The sequence below is a fragment of the Pteropus alecto genome, unplaced genomic scaffold (assembly GCF_000325575.1).
Source record: "Pteropus alecto unplaced genomic scaffold, ASM32557v1 scaffold186, whole genome shotgun sequence".
In the NCBI taxonomy this organism is placed as follows: Eukaryota; Metazoa; Chordata; class Mammalia; order Chiroptera; family Pteropodidae; genus Pteropus; species Pteropus alecto.
This window is the reverse complement of record NW_006439190.1, coordinates 1,416,011-1,436,023: the sequence shown is the minus strand read 5'-3', so window position 1 is coordinate 1,436,023 and position 20,013 is coordinate 1,416,011. Positions and strand designations below refer to the sequence as shown.

The following is a 20,013-nucleotide window of genomic DNA, read 5'->3' as shown; positions in this document are numbered from 1 at the left end:
TCCTAAGAGTAAAATTGCTGAATCATACGGTAGATTTGTGTTCAGCTTTTTCAGAAACTGCTAAACTATTTTCTATAGTGGCTGAACAATTACAGATTCTCACCAGTTGAAGGTTCCAGTTTCTCTGCATCCTCACTAATACTTGTCTTTTCAAGTCCAGGCATTCTAATGGTTGTGATTAGATAGTATGTTTTATTGTGGTTTTAATTTGCATTTCCATGATGTTGAGCATTTCTTCATGTACTTATTGGCCATTCCTATATCTTCATTGGTGAAACATCTATTCCAATTTTTGTACATTTTTAAATTTTATAATTTGTCTTTTTATTATTGAGTTGAAAGAGTTCTTTTCATTTTTTTAACAGTTTCTTTTGAAGTAAATAAATTTTTAATTTCGATAACATCCAGTTTATCAAATTATTCTTTTATAAAGCGTGCTTCTGGTGTTGTACTGAAGAAATATTTGCCTAACCCAAGGTCATGACTATTTTGTCTTGTTTTCTTCTGAAAAATGTATACCTTTTATTTCTTATATTTTTAGTTATAAGATAATTAGATAATTAAGATAGTTTCTACGTATGATGTGAGGTAAGGAACCAAAGTCATTCTTCGTGAATTTAACCAGTATCGTTGCCTGAGAAGGCTGCATCGGATTGCCTTGGCATCTCTGACAAATCAGTTGATTGGTAATGTGAGTGTTTACTTTTAGACTTTGAGTTCTCTTTCATTGATCTGTGTATCTGTTCTTATGCCAGTACCACACTGTCTTGGTTACGTTAGTTGTATCATAAATCTGGAAACTGGGAAATGTTAGCCTTCCAATGTTGTACCAGCTTTTCAAGGTTGTTTTGGCTATTCAGGGCACTTGCTTTTTCATAGAAATTTTAGGGTCAGCTTGTCAGTTTCTGTGAAAAGCCTAGTCCAGTTTTGATAGAGATTGTGTTGAATATATAGGTCAATTTTAGGGAGAATTACCTTCTTAATATTGAATCTTCCAGTCCTTGGAAGCAGGCTGTCTTCATTTATTTAGAGCTTTAAAAATTTCTTTTAGTAATGTATTATAGTTTTCAGAATATAAGCATTTTATTATTTTGATGCGATTGTGAATGAGATCATATTTTAAATTTATTTCCTTGCTAGTATAAATAATACAACTTTTGTAGATTTATGTGTAGCAACTGTACTGAAATTTTTTTATTCTAATAGTTTTTCATAGATTCCTTAGAATTTTCTGTAATCAGTGCCATGTCATTTATCAAAAGACAGTTTAAATTCTTCATTTCCAACATTTCCAGTTTCATTCCTGCGTATTTTTCTTGCCTTATTTCTCTGGCTAGAACAATGCATTGTTGAATAGAAGTGCTAAGAGTAGCAGGCACACTTGCCTTGTTCCCAGTCTGTGGGGGAAAGCATTCACATTTTCACCATTAACTATGATGTTATCAGTAAGTTTTTGATAGATGCCCTTTATCAGTTTGAGGAAATTCCTTTCTTTTCCTAGTTTGTTGAGATTTTCTATCATGAAGGGATGATGGGTACTTTTTGTATGTTTATTAAGATGTTTTTTTCTTTTTCTGTGTTAATAAACAATGTGTTACATTATTGGTATTTAAATGTTCAACCAACCTTGCATCTCTGGAACAAATCTCACTCCATTGTGATATATATCCCTCTTTATATGTTACTGGATTTGGTTTGTGATATTTTGTTATTTTGTGATCTATACCCATGAGTAGTATTGATCAGTCGCTTTCTGGTCATGTGATGTGTTTGTCTGGCTTTGGTGTCAGTTTAATAATTAGCCTGCTAGGATTAGCTGGGATTCTCTGTAAGAGTTTCTGAAGGATATTATTTCTTGTTTTAAATGTTTTGTGGAATTTACCAATAAAGCTTTTTTATAGGATGATTTTTAAATTACTCATTCAATTATATTTGTCATATTTTCTTTTTCATCTTGAGTCATTCTCAGTAATTTTTATCTTTCTAATTATTGTATTTCACTAAAGTTGTTTAGTTTGGGTTTAGCTTCCTCTTTTTTTTTTTGCTAATTTTTTAGGATGGTAACTTAAATTATTGATTTGACACTCTTCTTTTTTAATTGTATATAGTCATTTAAAATTACAAATTTCTAAGTACTGTTTTAGCTACATCTCGTAAATTTTATATGTTTTGTTTTCATTCTATTCAGAATATTTTTGGATTTCCTTTACTACTTCTTCCTTGACCAATTTGTTATTTAGAAGTACATTGTCATAATTTACAAATATTTATGGATGTCAGTATTTTTCTTCTTTTGTTAATTATAAATTCTGACTATTGTTGTTAGAGAACATACTTTGTATAGTTTCTGTCATTTAAAAATAATTAAAACTTGTCATATCCCCCCAGCAAATGGTCTCTTTTGGTGAATGTTTCTTGTGCACTTAGAAAGAATGTGGATTCTGCTGTCAGTGGGTCTGGTATTCAGTTAGGTCAGTTTGGTTGATGGTGTGGTTTACATTTTCTATATGCTTGCTCATTTTATGGGTAGTTTTTCTATCCATTATTGAGAGTGAGTTATTGAAGTTCCTAAATTGTTGAATTGTACATCTCCCCTCTCAGTGCTGCCAGTTTTTTCTTCATGTATTTTGGGCTCTGTTAAGTACGTATATGTTTATACTTGTTACGTCTTCCCAAGGATGTGGATATCCCTCTCTTTTCTTTTATGTGTTTTGTCTGATATTAATATGGCTACTCCAGCTCTCTCACAGTTGCCAGTTGCATGGCATGTCTTTTTCAGTCTTAACACTTTCAGTTTATTTGTGTCTTTGAATCTAAAGTGTCTCTTGTTGACAGCATGTAGTTGAATCTTGTTTTATGTCACGCAATATGACTAAATACTTTGTAAGTATTTAATTAATTCACATTTAAAGTCATTATATATATGGTTGGACTTTCTTCCCTCTCTTTGCTATTTGTTTTCTATATATTGGCATATCTTTTGGTGTCATCTGGTTTGGAAGTTATTTTCTTAATGGTTGTTCTAGGCAATACAGTATGCATCTTATTATCTATTTTAGAATATTGGTAGCTTAATTCTAGTGAAATAAAATTTCACTAGAATTTCCATTTCTCCTACCTTCCTTTGTGCCGCTATTGTTACATGTTTATAAATGTTATAGATCCAGTAAAACTAATGTCTTGATCTTAGATCTTTTAAGGGAATTCAGTGAAGAAAGAAAAACACATTTGTAGCATCTTAATATTAACATTTCTGATATTCCTCATTTCTTCATATAGATTATTTCTGTCTGGTGTCATTTTTTTTTGCTACAGTATAGCTCCAGTTCCTCCCCTCCCCTTGCCTTTGTGCTCTTTGTAGTATTTATTGCAACTTTATTATAAGCTCAACCATACAACTTTAGAATTATTATTTCGTGAAGTTATTTAAATCAGTTAAGAGAAGAAAATAGAAAAAGATACATTTTTACTTTCTGTTATGTTTGTTATATAATGACCTTTGGCATTGCTCCTTTTTCCTTCATGTGGCTTTGACTCTCATCTGGTATCACTTCATCTTAGCCTGATGAACTTCCTGTGGTATTTCTCATCATGCTGCTCTTCTAGCAGTGAATTCTCTCAGTCTTTAAATTTGGGAATTGTTTATTTCACCTTTGTTTTTTTTTTAAAGATAATACTGCTGCATGCAGAATTCTTGCTTGACAGTTTTTTTTTTTTTTTCTGTTTAGCCTTTTGAATATGTCATCCCATTGCCTTCTGGCTTCCATTGCTACTGACGAGAATTCAGTTATTAAACTTACTTGGGTTCCCTTACACAGTGAATGATTTTTCTCTTGCTGTCAAGATTTTCTTTTTGACCTTGACTTGTAACAATTTAACCATGATGTATCTTGGTGTAGATATCTTTGTAATTATTCTACTTAGAGTTTAAGCTTTTTAGATGTATAGGTTAATGGTTTTCATCAAAATTTGGAAATTTTCTGCCACTTCTTAGTCACATCTTCTTTCTGCCTATACTCTGTCTCCTCCCCTTCTGGGCCTCCCAGTATATGCACATCAGTATACATGAGGGTGTCCCATAGGTCTCTTGAGGCTCTGGTAGTTTTTTCATTTTTTCCCCATTGTTCAGATTATATAATCTCTATTAATCTATCTTTAAGTTCTCTGATTTTTCTTTTACTATTTTCATTTACTCTTGAGCCCATCTAGTGGAATTTTAAATTTGCTATTGAATGTTTTAACTTCAGAATTTTTATGTGTTTTTTAATAATTCATCGACACCCCCTTTTGATGAGTCATCATCATACTTCCTGTCATTTCTTTAAACATGGTTCCCTTTAGTCTTTTGAACATATTTACCAAGGAATAGGTAGGGCCTTATCAGTGTCTATGTTGGCTGTCTTATCCCACAGGCCTCCCTGTTAAATCTGACTGGTCTTCCAAGTTATCTCTTGCCCTCCCAGAGACCTTAGTCTCTTCTTCGTTTGCCATTGAGGTCACTACTATTTTTGACAGTGTCCTAAGGCGTGGAACCCCCATCTCTCACACTTCTGCCCCACGTATGGGAGACATGGGATGGTGTGACTCCAGTCTAAAACCCCATAGGCCTCACCGCTCTTACTGACAGCCAGTAGATTTTCTTGAATTAGATGTTTCTCAATGTGTTTTATATTTATATGCCTTTGGCGTGTTTCTAGAGTCGTTAAGTGCTTGTTTTGATTCTTTTGTCCAGTTTTATCTTTTCGTTTTGGGAAGAGGATTTACTAAGCCCCTCATTCCATCATTCAGGAAGTCCTGCCTCAGTGCCTTTAATAGCCGCATATCGTATTCTATTTTATAGAAGCATCCTAACTTAACTTTGTATCGGTCTCCTCAGGGTGCCATACAGGCTGGTATACAGGCTGGGAGGCTTAAACAATTTTTAGATGAAATTTATTTCCTTATAGTTCTTGAGGCTAGAAGTTCAAGATTAAAGTGCCAATAGGTTTGTTTCTGGTGAGGGCTCTCTTCCTGGCTTACAGATGTCCTCCCTGAGACCTTTCCCTGGGTGTGCTCAGAGACCCAGGAAGGGAAGGAGGGAGAGAACCAGTCCTATCAGATCAGGGCCCCACCCTTATGACCTCATTTAACCTTAATTACCTCCTTTAAGTCCCTGTCTAAATGCTATCACATTCGGAGTTAGGGATTCAACTCATGAATTTGGGAGAGATACATTTCAGTCCTTAACAATTTTCATGGTTCCCAGACCTTGCTATATATTATAATTGTTGTGAAATTCACCTCAGACTTCCTGAGCAAGTATCTCCATTGTGAATAGGAGTCTCTACCTACATGACTATGCAGCCGGATATCATCAGCCTCGTGTTTAGGAAACACTCATTAAGAAATCCTTCACTACAGAAGATTAAGCAGTTACTAATTTTCACGATTATAAACAATACTGAGCTGAACAAGCCCTGTTGTGCATGTGTACTTGTCCTGTCACTGCTTCAGGACAAATACTTAAAGAGGCAGAATTTCTGAGCTAAAGTCTACTACATTCCCCTCCAGAACATTGTGATACTTCAAGTATGGGAGAGAAGGTAGTTTTCAACCATATCAAATCGTAAGATCATGATGTTCGCATTCGAGTCCTGCATACTGTGAAGCTCTTGTTTACTTATTTCTCTGCTAGTAAATACTTGCATCTCACTTTGACATTCCAAAATATTTTTCTTTCAGTTTCTACAGAAAGATCTAGGGGTAGAAATGAAAATAAGTAGTTCTGGGGTTGGCTTCATAGTGTAGTGGTTAGCACATCTGCTTTACACGCAGAAGGTCCTGGGTTTGCACCCTAGGTGGAGCCACGGACCATACCCCCGGTGCGCCAGACCCTCCCCCACCCCCCCACCCGCAGTGTGCTGGTGGTGCCAGGCTCCGGGGGCAAGCCGTGTGCATGTGGGAGGAGATGCCCTGCCTTCAGAGATCCAGTTCTTAAGGGGAAACAGCAACATGCATAGGTCAGGGGTGGAAGTGGGAGGGGCGGAATTAAAGAGGGGGGGAAAAAAAAGAAAATAAAAAGTTCATACAAAAATGGTTTATAGATGGAAAATAGTGTTGTAAATGACATTACTTCAGAATTCAGTTGGAAATTTTCTCATTTGAATGCCAGCTTTGTTGTGCTTGAAAGGTTGTCATTTGAAAGAACTGGCATGTGGTTTTGTTTGGTTTTCAGAAAAAGTGTTCAGGTAAGTGGTACAGAGAAACATGTGGCTCAAGGACAAGCTTTCTCGTGCTTGGTGGCATCTTCGGAAGATGGGAAATGCTATTAGATGTCTTAGGCAGAGGCTTAAGTAAACTCTCCTAATTGAATGGTTTTATAGCATTTGTACACTGGATAAAGTTTTGAAATAAATTGCTTTAAAATGTTATACAATTCTGAAGTTGTAGTGAATAGTGAATAAGTCAGGGGTTGTGCTGTGTAGTAAGTATGACAGAAAGATCAGTGTTCCTTTTGTATTCAGTATATTCCATTAAATTAGCTATGTGCAGAAGTGTACAGAAGTTTGAGCCAACAGTTCACAGTGCTCTTACTTGCACACTCAGTGCTGTTCTGAAAACTCTTCTAACCAGGTTTCCCTTTGTCCAAAGGCGCCGTGATGGGAATTGGATTGTAAAGCTTACACTGTACAAGACATTACATGTAGTTAAATCAACAAGGAACATGGATGAAGGCTGTGGCATTCTCTTGCCAAGGCAAAATAATTTAAAGGAAAATAATGATAAGGTTTGAAATAATGTTTAATTTCAAGATTTTTTTTTCCCTTTCCTAGAAACGACGACTTGAACATAGTAAAAATGTAAATACGGAAAAGCTGAGAGCCCCTGTTATTTGTGTACTTGGACATGTGGACACTGGGAAGACAAAAATTCTAGATAAAGTAAGAAAACACTATTATGCATTGATACAACTTTTTATTTATTTTATTATTTTATTTATTTTTTCAATTGAAGAAATGATTTAAATGCCCGCTCCTCCCTACCCTCTGGTAACCATTAGTCCTTTGTTGATACAACTTTTTAAACGAATGAATGATACCTTATAAAAAGCTAATAGAAATCATAATAGCACTTATACGCAGTTCTGTTTATAATAAGTTACTGCTTTATTATTGCTTTTGCTTCTTTTTGTATTTTGAAATACAAATCTGAATCTGCCATCTTATCCCAGCTCCGTCACACACATGTGCAAGATGGTGAGGCAGGTGGTATCACACAGCAAATCGGGGCTACCAATGTTCCCCTCGAAGCTATTAATGAACAGACTAAGATGATTAAAAATGTAAGTACCCTGTGTTTTAGTGTTTTCATTTCTAACAAACATTAAGATATAAACTATTTCAAACAATGAAAACAGAATAGTATAACAGATGCATATGCTTACCATTCATAATTAACATATATGCCAGTGTTTCTATTTTGCTTCAGATCTATCTTTAAAGAAATAAAAACATTACACGTTGTAGGATCCCTCACATTCCATTTTCTTCTCTCTTGCTCCAAGTAGTAGTCACAATTCTGAAGTTAGAGTATGTCATTCTCCGTCGTGTTTTAACACTTTTAACTCTGTGTTTAAAAATTGGGTTCCCTCCCCCACTCTTTTTTCCTTCTGTCGGATTGATTATACATATTTTTATCTCCCTTATTCTCTCTACTTTGGAGACATTCCATTTATGCTGCATTTAACACAATAAAGGAAATCACATCAGACCAGTGTGAAGCCTGATCTGTCGTCTTCCTATCCATGTTAGGGGGTGGAGCCTTGCCCTCATACGCCCTGTGGGCCCCTTTCTAATCAAAACCCACCCTCTTCTTCCTCCCAGGAGTAACTTTTTAAGTAATCCCTGCCTTTTAATGTTAGGGGTTACAAAATGTGGATATTCCAGTCCCATCCTCCACCTCTGTTTATGGGATTACTTCTAGAGAGAAACTTCCCCTAATCTGCTGTTTTGTTATTTGGGGAGAGTATGTATAAGAAAGGCAGAATAAATGCTTGATCTTTTACCTTTATTTACCAGCTTTCAAAATATATAGTCACCAGTTTGATTTGGTTTTGTATTAATAAAAACTCTTGGATTTAAACGTATTTATTGTGTGTTTATTTTTCATATTTACTCTTTTAATCCATTTCAGTTATATTGTACTGAGATAGTCTCACCTTTGCCTGGTGGTTGGTTCCTGGGTCTTCGTGATACAATTCTGTCATCTTGTTGGTCTTTGCTTGTATCTGGGCTATCTGGGATTAGCAAGATGTTTCAGGTTCATTTTATCTGTAATGTACTCCAGACCTGGAATTGGGCTTTGTAAATAATTCCCCAGTGCCATTGTCACAGCAGTGAAAGTGGTAAATTTAGAACTGAGAAGCAATAAATGACACACGGTGTATATTACATGCTAGTATCTCCCTTGGACCTTTACTTAGTCTGAGTTCTGTATATAGGAAGGATCTATGAGCTTGTCTCTCCAGTTTTTGTTTTGTGTGCTTGTGTTTTATGAAGCTTGTTTCCTGGTAGATTCCTAAGGAAGGAATAATGGGAATAATACTGTGAGTTTTTTTTAATATTGAGAAGTTACTTCATAGCCTTCATCCTGGAAAGTCTGCTGGCTACATATAAAACCCTTGGTTCCCATTTTCAGTCCATCATCTTAAATTACTCTCATTTCTTCTCACAGAAGTATTGCCTTTCAGGTTTGATCACAGGCTGGTTTTCATCCTTTTAAAAGTAACGTGGTCTTTTTCATCTTGGTGTTGGTTATTCTGGGTTAGTTTTCTAGTTATGTGGTCTTCGTTTCAGTATGTGGTTCAAAATCTTTATTTTAGGATAGTTTTCTTGAATTAGTTTTTCAAATTTATAATTTAAAATTTATTTTGGTTGTACTTTACCTGGGTATTTCTGTGACAATGGGGAATTTATAACAGCTTATTCCACCAATTGTCAGAACTTGAAATCTGGTGTTATTTTAGAACATCATTATAGAGTATGATTTTTATTAGGTCTGTGTTAAAGTTCTCCAGATGAGCCTTGTCTGACCATTGTGTTTATATTCCAGACACTGAAGTGGAAGTAATTGTGGCACTTGGTGAATGTTGATTTAGGATCACTGTGGGATTGCAAATTTAAAATATTTTACATGTGAATCATTTTACCCTAGATCAGGAGAATAAGATTTTGAAAAAAATCATCTGAAGATTGTCAAAAAGTAGAGATAAGCAAAGTAAAAAATGTTTTGTGTGTGTGAGAGAGATTTGATAGTGCTACTCTTTAGCTTAAAAGAGAATGTTCACCTCAAGCCTGTTCTAATGTTTCCATTTGTGTACTTTTATCCAGAAAATCGAATGTTTATGGTTTGATTTGAATAAAGCAGAATATGAAGTTATTCTTTAATATTTTAGGTTGATGTAAGTTTTCTTTAAAACACATGGGATATTTTTCAGAGTTTAAAATTGTTTTAAAATTGGACAAGAAACATTTCCAGTTTTCGAGAGCCTTTTGCGTGTCAGCTTTTTGTAGATGATCACTTTGACGACTGCTGTCATGTTACTTATTAGCCCTCTGCTCAGATTTAGATTTCACCACAGTTTTATGACCATAACAAAGGGAATGTTATTTTTTTCCTGCAAAACTTTTGATATTAATGAAAATATTAACTGCTATGCTTTGTTGGTTAACTCATTAACTGTTTTTGAAACAGTTCATCTAGTAGATAAGGAAGTGGAGATAGTTTAATGTTTTTGTGGCAGAATATTCATTTTGTGAAGAAGCTTTCATTGTTTGGCGTCCTTAAGCTATTTTCCCCACTTTTTCTAGTTTGATAGAGAGAATGTGCGGATCCCTGGAATGCTGATTATCGACACTCCTGGGCATGAGTCTTTCAGGTAAGAGCGCGTTGAGTTTTCTGTCCACAAGCAGATCGCCTGAAAACCTCGTCTAAAGGTTCAGTTGTGAGAACATGTGACTAATCATTAAAGTTGGCTGGTGTTTTGAGATCTGTGGCTTCCAGCTCAGACCTAGGTAGTGATTGATAGTAACCCCCAGTCCTCATCCATGCCTTTCTGATTTAGCAGTATTTTACTTGGATACTTGTTTTTTGTTTTTTGTAGAAAGAAATCTTTTCTACTTTGAAGAGCAAATCTTAATACATACCTGGTCTGTCTCCAGTGAATCTCATTACGGGTGGAATTTCATCCCGTTGCCTCTTGGCTATATTCCTTAGTGTAAAAGACTTGGTCAGTAAAATTGACAGAAATATTGGAGTTACTTCTGGAACTCATTCCAGCTGATGTCAGTTCACTGTTAGATAAGCATTTGGAAAGTGAAAGGCTAATGGCGCTTGAATCTAATGCATGTACTTCATTTTGTTCTTGTTTAGATTTTACAAAGAAATTAAAATTTTAAGTTTCTTTAAATAAAAGTATTAATTTCAAGATGTCTATGCATTTTTTCTCTTCTTTTCAACAGTAATCTGAGAAACAGAGGAAGCTCTCTTTGCGATATTGCCATTTTAGTTGTCGATATTATGCATGGTTTGGAGCCCCAGACAATCGAATCTATCAACCTTCTAAAATCTAAAAAATGTCCCTTCATTGTTGCACTCAATAAGGTAAGCTTTCCTGAAAAATTAAATTGTGGAAACAAGCTGCTTACTTTTTTGTAATTAAAAAAATGTATAACTTTCATATAAGAATGTACTCCTGCTAAGTTCAGTGTATTTTGACAGATTTATAAATACACATATGTACCACCATTCAGAATACAGACCATCTTCATTTTCCCAGAATGTTCCCTTGTGTTCTTTTACAGCCAGTCTGCCCCCTTCTCTGGCCCCAAACACTGATCTTCTTTTTGCTTCTATAGACTAATTCTTCCTGTTTTATGAATTTCATGTTAAAGGAATTAGATACAGTACATAATCCTTTCAGTTTGGCATTTTCGCTATTCATGTTGTAGAATTATCCATGTTGAATATAGCATAGGTTGTTCCTTTTCATTGCTGAGTAATATTTCATTATTTGAATAATACCACACATTATTTACTTATTGGATATTTGGATCGACCCCAATTTTAAGTTACTTATTAATGAAGCAGCTATGAACATTTGATGCAAGCCTTTGTTTAGACATTTGTTTTTGAGTAAATAGGAATCGAATTGTTAGATCATATGTATTTGTATGTTCAACTTTATGAGAAAATAACACATTTTCCTAAAGAAATGGTAGCTCATTTAATTTTAACCAGCAACGTGTGAGAGTTCTACACATTCTTGCCAACACTTGCCCCATCCAGTCATTCTAATAAGTGTGTGGTGCTAAATTGTTATGGTTTAATTGTGTTTCTGTGATGACTAATGGCATTAAACACTTTTTCATGTACTTATTTGCTATCTCTCTCTTTTTGTGCCATATCTACTTAAATCCTTTGCTCATTTTTTTATTAGACTGTTTAGTGTTGAATTTTGAGTTCCCTATATATTGTTGTTATAAGTCCTTTGTCAGTTGTATGTGTTGCAGATATACTTGTAGTCAAGCACTTGGTTTTTCATTTTCTTGATGTGTTTTGAAGAGCAAAGTTTTCTAATTTTGGCGAAATCTCATTAGAAATTTTCTTACAATTTGTGTTTATTGTGTTCTGTATAAGTAATCTTTTTCCAACCCAAGTTCGTGAAAATTTTCTCCAGTGTTTCTAGATATCTAACATTTAGATCTGTGATGTTTTTAGTTAATTCTTGTGCATGGTGTAAAAGTAAGGTTCAAAGTTTACTTGTTTCCGTATGAACATCCGATTCAGAAGCCTTTGTTGAAAAAGTTCTACTTCCTCATTTAATTAGTTTTGAATCTGTTGAAAATTAATTGACCGTATGTATATCCTTTGGCCGGAATGTCTTTCTGAATGCCACTAGTACCTGTCCACGGTTACTGTAGTTTCACAGTATCTCTTGAAAGCAGGTGGTGGTAAGTTCTTCAGTTTTTTGTTTCTCCCAATTGCTTTGGATACTTTAGGGTCCTTGAATTTTCCATGTAAAGTTTAGAATCAGCTTCTTAGTTTCTACATAAAGCTTTCTAGGCTTTTGATTGGAATTATATTTAATCTGTAGATAAATTCTGAGAGGATTAACATTTTAACAAAATTGAGTCTTCTGATCAGTGAACATGGTATTTCTTCATTTACTCAGGTCTTTATTTTCTCTTGACAGTATTTTATAGTTTCATTGTGTGTTGGACATATTTTTAAATTTATCCATAGTATTTCATGGTTTTGATGCTGTTGTAAGTAGCACTTAAAATTTTTAGATTTCTAATTGTCACTTTTAAACAGAGATACCATTGATTTTTATATACTGACTTTCTATCTTGTGATCTCGGTAAATTCACTGATTAGAATTAATAGCTTCTTTTGTAGATCATGTGGGTTTTTCTATATGCATGATTAAGTTATTTGCAAATAAAGACTGTTATACTTTTTTCCTCATTTGTATGCTTTGTAAGTTTTTTCTTCCTTACTGTGCTTACTACACTTTCTAAAACAACGTTGAAGTGATGTCGGACATCCATACTCTCTTTATGATCTCGGGAAGGTTCTTGGATTCTCACCGTTGTCAGCTGTAGGCCTATTTGTAAATGCACTTTATTAAGTCGAGGACATTCCCATTGTCCCTGGGTTGCTTAGAGAGTGTTTTATTTTAAAATTATGAATGGTTGTTGATTTTTGTCAGGTGTGTATTCTGCATCTCTTGAGATGTTCATGTGGCTTTTCTCCTTTATTTTGTAACAACATGAATCACTCTTGATGTTTTTGGGAGGCTTTACTAATTTTTTATTTTTAAAACTTTTTTAGAGCAGCATAAGGTTCAGAGAAGAGTCGAAGGCAAGATGTAAAGATGTGCCACCTACCCCGGTCCCCACACATGCACCGCCTCCCCCTTTATCAGCATCCCCACCAGAGGGGCACATTTGTTACAGTTGAACCTGCACTGACACATTGTCACCCCAAGTTCATCTTTACTTTAGGGTTCACACTTGGCGTTGTACATTCTTTGGGTTTAGACAAATGTATCCATCATTATGGTATCACACAGAATAGTTTCACTGTCCTAAATATCCTCTGTATTCCAACTAGTCATCCCCTGCCTCTCATCCCCTGGCAGCCACTGACCTTACTGTCTCCATAATTCTACCTTTTCCAGAATGTCATGCAGTTGGAATCATACAGTATGTAGCCTTTGCAAATTGGTTTCTTGTAATGAGCATTAAAGTTTCCTTCATGTCTTTTCATGGCTTGATAGCTCATTTCTTTGAATCATACTCCGTTGTCTAATGGACCACAATTTATCCATCACCTGCTGAAGGACACCTTGGTGGCTTCCAAGTTTTGGCAATTATAGCTAAAGCTGCTATAATTATCTGTGTGCAGGTTTTGTGTGGACATGAGTTTTCAACTCCTCTGGGTAAATACCAAAGAGTGTGGTGGCAAGATCTTATAGTAAGAGTTTAGTTTTATTAAGAAACTGCCAAACTATCTTTCAAAGTGGCTGCACCATATTGTATCCCTACCAGCACTGAACGAGAGTGCCTGCTGCCCCACATCCTCACCATCATTTGGTGTTGTCAGTGTTTTGGATTTTGGCCACTCTAATAGGTGTGTGGTGGTTTGTCATTTTTTTAACTTGTGTTTCCCTGGTAACCTAAGGTGTAGAACATCTTTTTATGCTCATTTGCCATCTGTATATCTTTGGTGAGGTATCTGTTAAACTCTGGCCCATTTTTAGATTGGATTCTGTTTTCTTATTGTTGAGCTTTAAGAGTTCTTCATATATTTTGAAGAATAGTTTTTTATTAGTTGTATCTTTTTCAAATATTTTCTTCCAGTCTGGCTTGTCATCTCACTCAGTTATTTCACGGAGCACTTTTTAATTTTAACAAAACTGGAGCTTATCAGTTCTTTGTTTTGTGGATTGTGCCTTTGGTGTTGTATCTAAACAGGTATCCATTCTAAGTTAATTTTTGTGAAGGATGTATGGTGTGTTTCTAGATTGTTTTTTGCATGCGAATGTCCATTTGTTCCAGTACCATTTATTGCTTACTATTGATTTTTTAGATATTAAACCAGCCTTGTATGACTGGAACAAACCTTGTCATGATTAGAGTACTTGGTCATGATATAGTTTTCAAATATTGCTGGATTTGATTTGGTAATTTTCTGTTGCTTTTTTGTATTCATGAGTGATTTTGGTATGTAGTTTTCTTGTAATGCCTTTTGACTGGTTTTGATAGTGTAATGATGGACTCTTAGATGAGTTGAGAAGTATTTCCTCCTCTATTTTCTGAGAGAATTATATAGAAATAGCATTTCTTCTTTAAGTGTTTAATAGAAGTCACCAGTAAAGTCACATCAGCTTGGAATTTCTTAAGTAGATATAAGTTACTTAGGTTTTTTTATTTTTCTTTTATCAGTAGAAAAATTTGTGTCTTTCAAAGAACCAGCTTTTGGTTTTATCAATATTCTTTGTTGTTTGTCTATTATTGTTTGTCACGGTTTTTCAGTGTTGATTTTCTTTCTGCTTACTTTGTTTTCATATGCTCTTTTTCCAGTTTCTTAAGGCGGAAGCTTCGGATTTCAGATTTTTTTTACTAACATAAGCATTTAAAGATATGCCTCTTACTGTTAAAAAAAGCACCACTTAGACATGTTGTTTTTATCATATTTAGATCAAAATATTTTCTGAATATTTTCAATTACAATAGAGTTCTAGGTTTAAAAATATTTTTTCCTTCATCATCATTGCTTACTGGCTTTTATCTCTAGTTGTTCTTTGTTCCCCTGTATGTAATGTATCTTTTCTTTGACTGCTTTTAAGACTATTTTGTCAATGAGATTATGTAATAGTTTTCTTAATGTTTATCCTACTTTGATTTTCTTACATTTATAAATTTATGCTCAATTAAAAAAAATTCTTGGTTATTTGTTCAGATATTTTCTGCTCTCTCTTCTTTAACTGTTTGATAGAATTCTAGGACCTTTCTAGAACTTGAGTTAACTTCTCTTAATATCATCCCATAAGTCATTGAAGGTTTTTCTGTTTTTTCCTTCATCTATTTTTCTTCATATGCTTCATTTGGGATCATTTTTATTGCTATATCTCTGTGGTCACTAATCTTTTCTTTTGCACTGTGTAATTTGCTATTAAGCTCATCAGTGAATTTTCCATTTCAGATTATATATATTTTTTAGCTCCACATGTTCATGTTTTCCCTTTAAAGTTGTTATTTATAAGTTCTGTAAAAACCTTGTATGCTAAATTATATCATCTTTGTCATTTCTGGGTCTGTTTCTACTCTCCAGTTTTTCTGGTTGGTCTGCTACTTTAAATTATCCCCTTAGACCAAGTCAACAGATTATGCTTTTTTGTTTTTTCAAGTTATTAAACAATTTTCTGTACCTATTTATCTTTTGAAAAGTGAAGGAAAATAATTATTTGATCAACTAAACAGTAAATCCTAATTTGAGCAATAAAACAAAATGGGCTATTTCCTGAGATAGGGAATAATTATTTTTAGTTTGTTTGGTATGTAAGTTTCCTGGTGATGGTACTTGCTGTAATAACCTTTGCTTCTGTCTACTAGTTTTCCAGAACCATTCTGGAATTCCAGAAGCATGATAATGGCCCCCCAGGACCATTCTAAGATCTCATCTTTTGCAGATGAATGGCAGATGGGCAGCTCAGACCTCAGCACTTTCTAATTGAATAGGGGATGCAGTTAGGCTCCCGGGGGCTTTTGGTACAATAAAACATCTGAGTAATTCACACTTCTGGACATAAATAATACACGTTAGGAGTTTTCTGGAGTTTTTAATGTTAATTAAATTCCCTAGTGTTCTGAATGTTTTAGAGATATTTCTTACAAAAAATCTTTTCCAGATTGATAGGTTGTATGATTGGAAAAAGAGCCCCGACTCTGATGTGGCTGCCACTTTAAAGAAGCAGAAAAAGAATACAAAGGATGAGTTTGAGGAGCGAGCAAAGGCTATCATAGTAGAATTTGCACAGCAGGTAAGAAAGCTTTCTCTGCTTCAGGAAGAGCCTGTAGTGTAGAGAATTTTCTTCTTTCATTTGCATGGTCTTTGCAATAAAGTAAGCGTTTTCACTAATACTGGTTCTCTGCCCCATTAATGGTAATTAGTGTTTTTTATTTTTTTCCCTTATTTTTCTTTGTAAAATCAGAAATCCGATATTTCAGAGATCTTGTAGTTTAATTTTAAAATCCGAGTTAACTTGGAAAGAAACTATTTTTCTGTTACGTAATTAATGCCTCCAAGGTATGCATGATCTTTTCTTGACGTTATGAGTTTCGGAATGATCAGCCTCTGCTGCGTGTCTCACCTCTAGTTAGTTGTACCAGTCCAGCGCCTCTTTGTGCAGTCTTGCGCAGTGACTTTACCTTTCATGTCTTAGGGTTTGAACGCGGCTTTGTGTTATGAGAACAAAGACCCCCGCACATTTGTGTCCTTGGTGCCCACCTCTGCACATACTGGCGATGGGATGGGGAGTCTCATCCACCTTCTGGTCGAGTTGACACAGACTATGTTGAGCAAGAGACTGGCACAGTGTGAGGAGCTGAGAGCGCAGGTGATGGAGGTAATGGCCAGCTTCTCAGCTTGTTGCTCATCGTTCTTTCACAGCTCCTAGGCGGGCACGGTCCCGCTTTTAGACCTGACTCGGCGGGGTGCTGCAGCCTGTGTCTCACTCCTTTGTGATGATGTCTCTCGTAGGTCAAGGCTCTCCCAGGGATGGGCACCACCATAGACGTGATACTGATCAATGGGCGTCTGAGGGAAGGGGACACGGTTATCGTTCCCGGAGTGGAGGGGCCCATTGTGACCCAGATCCGAGGCCTCCTGTTACCCCCGCCGATGAAGGAGCTGCGAGTGAAGGTGAGCCCGCTGGGGAGCTGCAACATGTGGGGAAGTTTTGTATTCAGAATTTCAGCTGGGGTTTGTTTCCTCACTTTGGGAGCTGCTTGGCTTACTACACACACGCACAAACACCCACACATGCACACGTGTACGCGCACACACACACACACACACACGTACGCACATACATCCAAATGCACCCATGCACACACACCTTCACATTTCAGGTGTCTCCATACAGGAAGGACTCTGAACGAGGCAATATGTGAATGTTCTCATTTGTCAACTAAGCTTTTCACAAAATTAAAGCATGTCATGGGTTTATACTGCTATTTTTTCATTAACATTTTTTATTATGAAATAAAATATTCATACAGAAAAGTACACAAAACACAGAAGAAAAGTTTAACCAGTTTTTAGGAAGCAGACGACCAGATAAAGAATCAGAATGTTGCTGACACGCTGGAGGCCTTCCGTGCGCCTTTTCCTGATCTTACCCCCCTTCCCCAGATTAACCTAACCATGCTTCCATTTTCATGATAGTAACTAATAACCTTGCTTTTTTTATTTATAGTTTTAATACCTGAGAAAATAAATACATGTGGACTTTATGTGAATAGCATCATTCTCATTGTTCCTTTGTATCTGGCTTCTTTCAGCCAAAAAAATAATTTTAAGATTTGTCCGCATTGTTGTATGTAGCCGTAGTTCCTGTCGTCGTCGTGTCATGTTCCGCTGCTTGAGTATATCATGGTTCTCCTGTTGATGGGAAGAGTAGGCCATCTTCGGCTTAATGTTTTTTTATGGATGCTGTTGCTCTGGCCATTCTTGTACTGTTTCCAGGTGCAGATGTACAAGCCTATCTAGGTGTATACTAGGTGTGAAAGCTTGGGGTCATCACTGCCTCTCATCTCCAGCGGGCATCATCTGCTGCTCATCCAGCTGTGGTAGTTCAGTCTCCATTGCTTCACATCTTCATCAGTTCTGATTCTGTCAGATTTTCCAGTTTTTCCCATTCTGGGGTGTGTGTAGCACATTGCTGTTTCTGTTTGCATTTCTCTGACTTTATTATGGTTGGTCATTAAATTTTTATTAGCCACTTAAATTTCTTCCTTTATGAAATGCTCAATGTGCTCTGGCAGCATCCATCTATGGTACAGATTTTGCAAGTTATTTGTTTATGTAGTCGAAATATTAGCCTGTTATTGGTTGGTATATATTGTAGCATTTTCTTCTACTCTGTGACTTTTTTTACTTTTTCTATGGTATCTTGTGAAACAAATAATTTTAATATTGAATTACTCTTTTATTTTGTGTTTATTGCTTTTTGTGTTAGATTAAGAAATCTTTTTCTACCCCAAGGTTGTGAAACTATTGTCTCTTACATAATGTCCTACTGTTAACCACTGTTCAAATAGAAATGGTAACAAATATATTCATCTCCGTAGAGCCAGTATGAAAAACACAAAGAAGTAGAAGCAGCTCAAGGAGTAAAGATTCTTGGAAAAGATTTAGAGAAAACATTGGCTGGTTTACCCCTCCTGGTGGCTTATAAAGAAGATGAAATCCCGGTGCTTAAAGTAAGTTATTTAAATTTTTTTCCTCTAAAGCTGTCAACTCTGTCATGTGTCAGAAGAGCACATGCTATGAAGGGTGAGTAAAATGGGTACCTTTGTCTCATGAAGCCTTATCTGGTGGCCTCTTAGTAAACAGTTGATGCTTTTGAATTACTTCAGTTTGTATAGTCATATGAATCAGCTTAATTATTTATATAAATTTTTATAATTATTTGGAATTCTAAAATATATATTTTATTTAAATTAAAAAGGAATGGAGAGCTGGAAGTAGTTTATCTACGTTTTATTTTAGGTACCTGAATATGCAGACAGAACTAAGGAAAACCTTACTAGGTACCCGAGTACCCTAAAGGCTATCTACCTATTCGTCTGATGCCCGCCCCCCACCCCTTCCCACCCCCGAGCCCAGCATAGTTTCACAAAAGCAAACTTTGTGCCACAGTTTATTTGCTTGCCCAGGAGTAGTTGCCACTGTTCCCAGCCCATGGCTCCTCTAGTGTCCTGACACCACCATTATTCTTCAGACAAAGTAAAGTCACAGCCATCAGGGAATTGGCTACTTTAGGGCCAATGAGAACAGGGCAGAGATATTTTCTTTCCTGATAAATACATTACATTTTAATAAGTATTTGATAGAAAGTGAAAACATGCATTAGACTAAAAATGCCACAGATTTTTTTTTTTATATCCATTAACTATAAAACTTTAAAAAAAACTTTAAAGTCTTGGCTGCCATTTTAGAGCATAGTAATCAGGCGATAAGATGGGGGCTGGTTTTCAGTAAAACGTGTGCAGTGGGTCCATCCAAGTTACTTCATCGGTTGAATACAGTTTTTCCCCGTTTGGCCAATTTTCAAGTATGGCATGGGTTTCTGCATCTTACTGGCATTGGCATGGTGGTTTACTTGTTCACACTTTCTCCATCTCTGGAGGAGTGGTGACAGGAAAGTGCCACTGAGATCAGGGTATTTCACAGTTCAGACAGTCGAGCAGAGCCATTGGGTACACACTACCTTCATGTTGTACTTTTAACTTAAAAAACTTATTTCATTTGCTTACGCATCTACCTTATTTGCCAAATGGAGCAGAGGTGACATATATGTCAGTGTCCATAAACCTCTCACAGGTAACATGGGACACAGTTCAGGCACGGCCCTCAAGGCCCATCCTCCACTCAGCACAGGCCCTGCTGTGTGCCTTGCTCTTTGTAAGCCTGGGTTCCATATTTTCAGATGAATATTAAAAAGAGAAACATGGTTTAATTCTAGGCTACTGCTGACAGAGTTGTATTTCCAACCTTGTCAAATCCAATTTCTTTTCAAGGATGAATTGATCCATGAGTTAAAGCAGACACTGAATGCTATCAGATTAGAAGAGAAAGGGGTCTATGTCCAAGCGTCTACACTGGGGTCTCTGGAAGCTCTGCTTGAATTTCTGAGAACATCAGAGGTGCCCGTAAGTAACGTGCCTCCAGTCAGTGGTGGTC

The 20,013-nt window shown here is 35.9% G+C and overlaps 1 protein-coding gene across 1 annotated transcript in view; it reads left to right on the top strand.

Moving 5' to 3' along the window:
- The window catches only part of EIF5B (eukaryotic translation initiation factor 5B), a 72,184-nt gene that overhangs the window by 46,912 nt on the left and 5,259 nt on the right, over positions 1–20,013 (top strand). Inside the window, exons 11-19 of the mRNA XM_006916181.3 lie at positions 6,813–6,920; positions 7,211–7,321; positions 9,849–9,916; positions 10,500–10,641; positions 15,956–16,087; positions 16,490–16,672; positions 16,807–16,968; positions 18,399–18,530; positions 19,851–19,982. Coding sequence (XP_006916243.1) covers positions 6,813–6,920; positions 7,211–7,321; positions 9,849–9,916; positions 10,500–10,641; positions 15,956–16,087; positions 16,490–16,672; positions 16,807–16,968; positions 18,399–18,530; positions 19,851–19,982 — 1,170 coding nt within the window. The remainder of the gene's footprint in view (positions 1–6,812; positions 6,921–7,210; positions 7,322–9,848; positions 9,917–10,499; positions 10,642–15,955; positions 16,088–16,489; positions 16,673–16,806; positions 16,969–18,398; positions 18,531–19,850; positions 19,983–20,013) is intronic.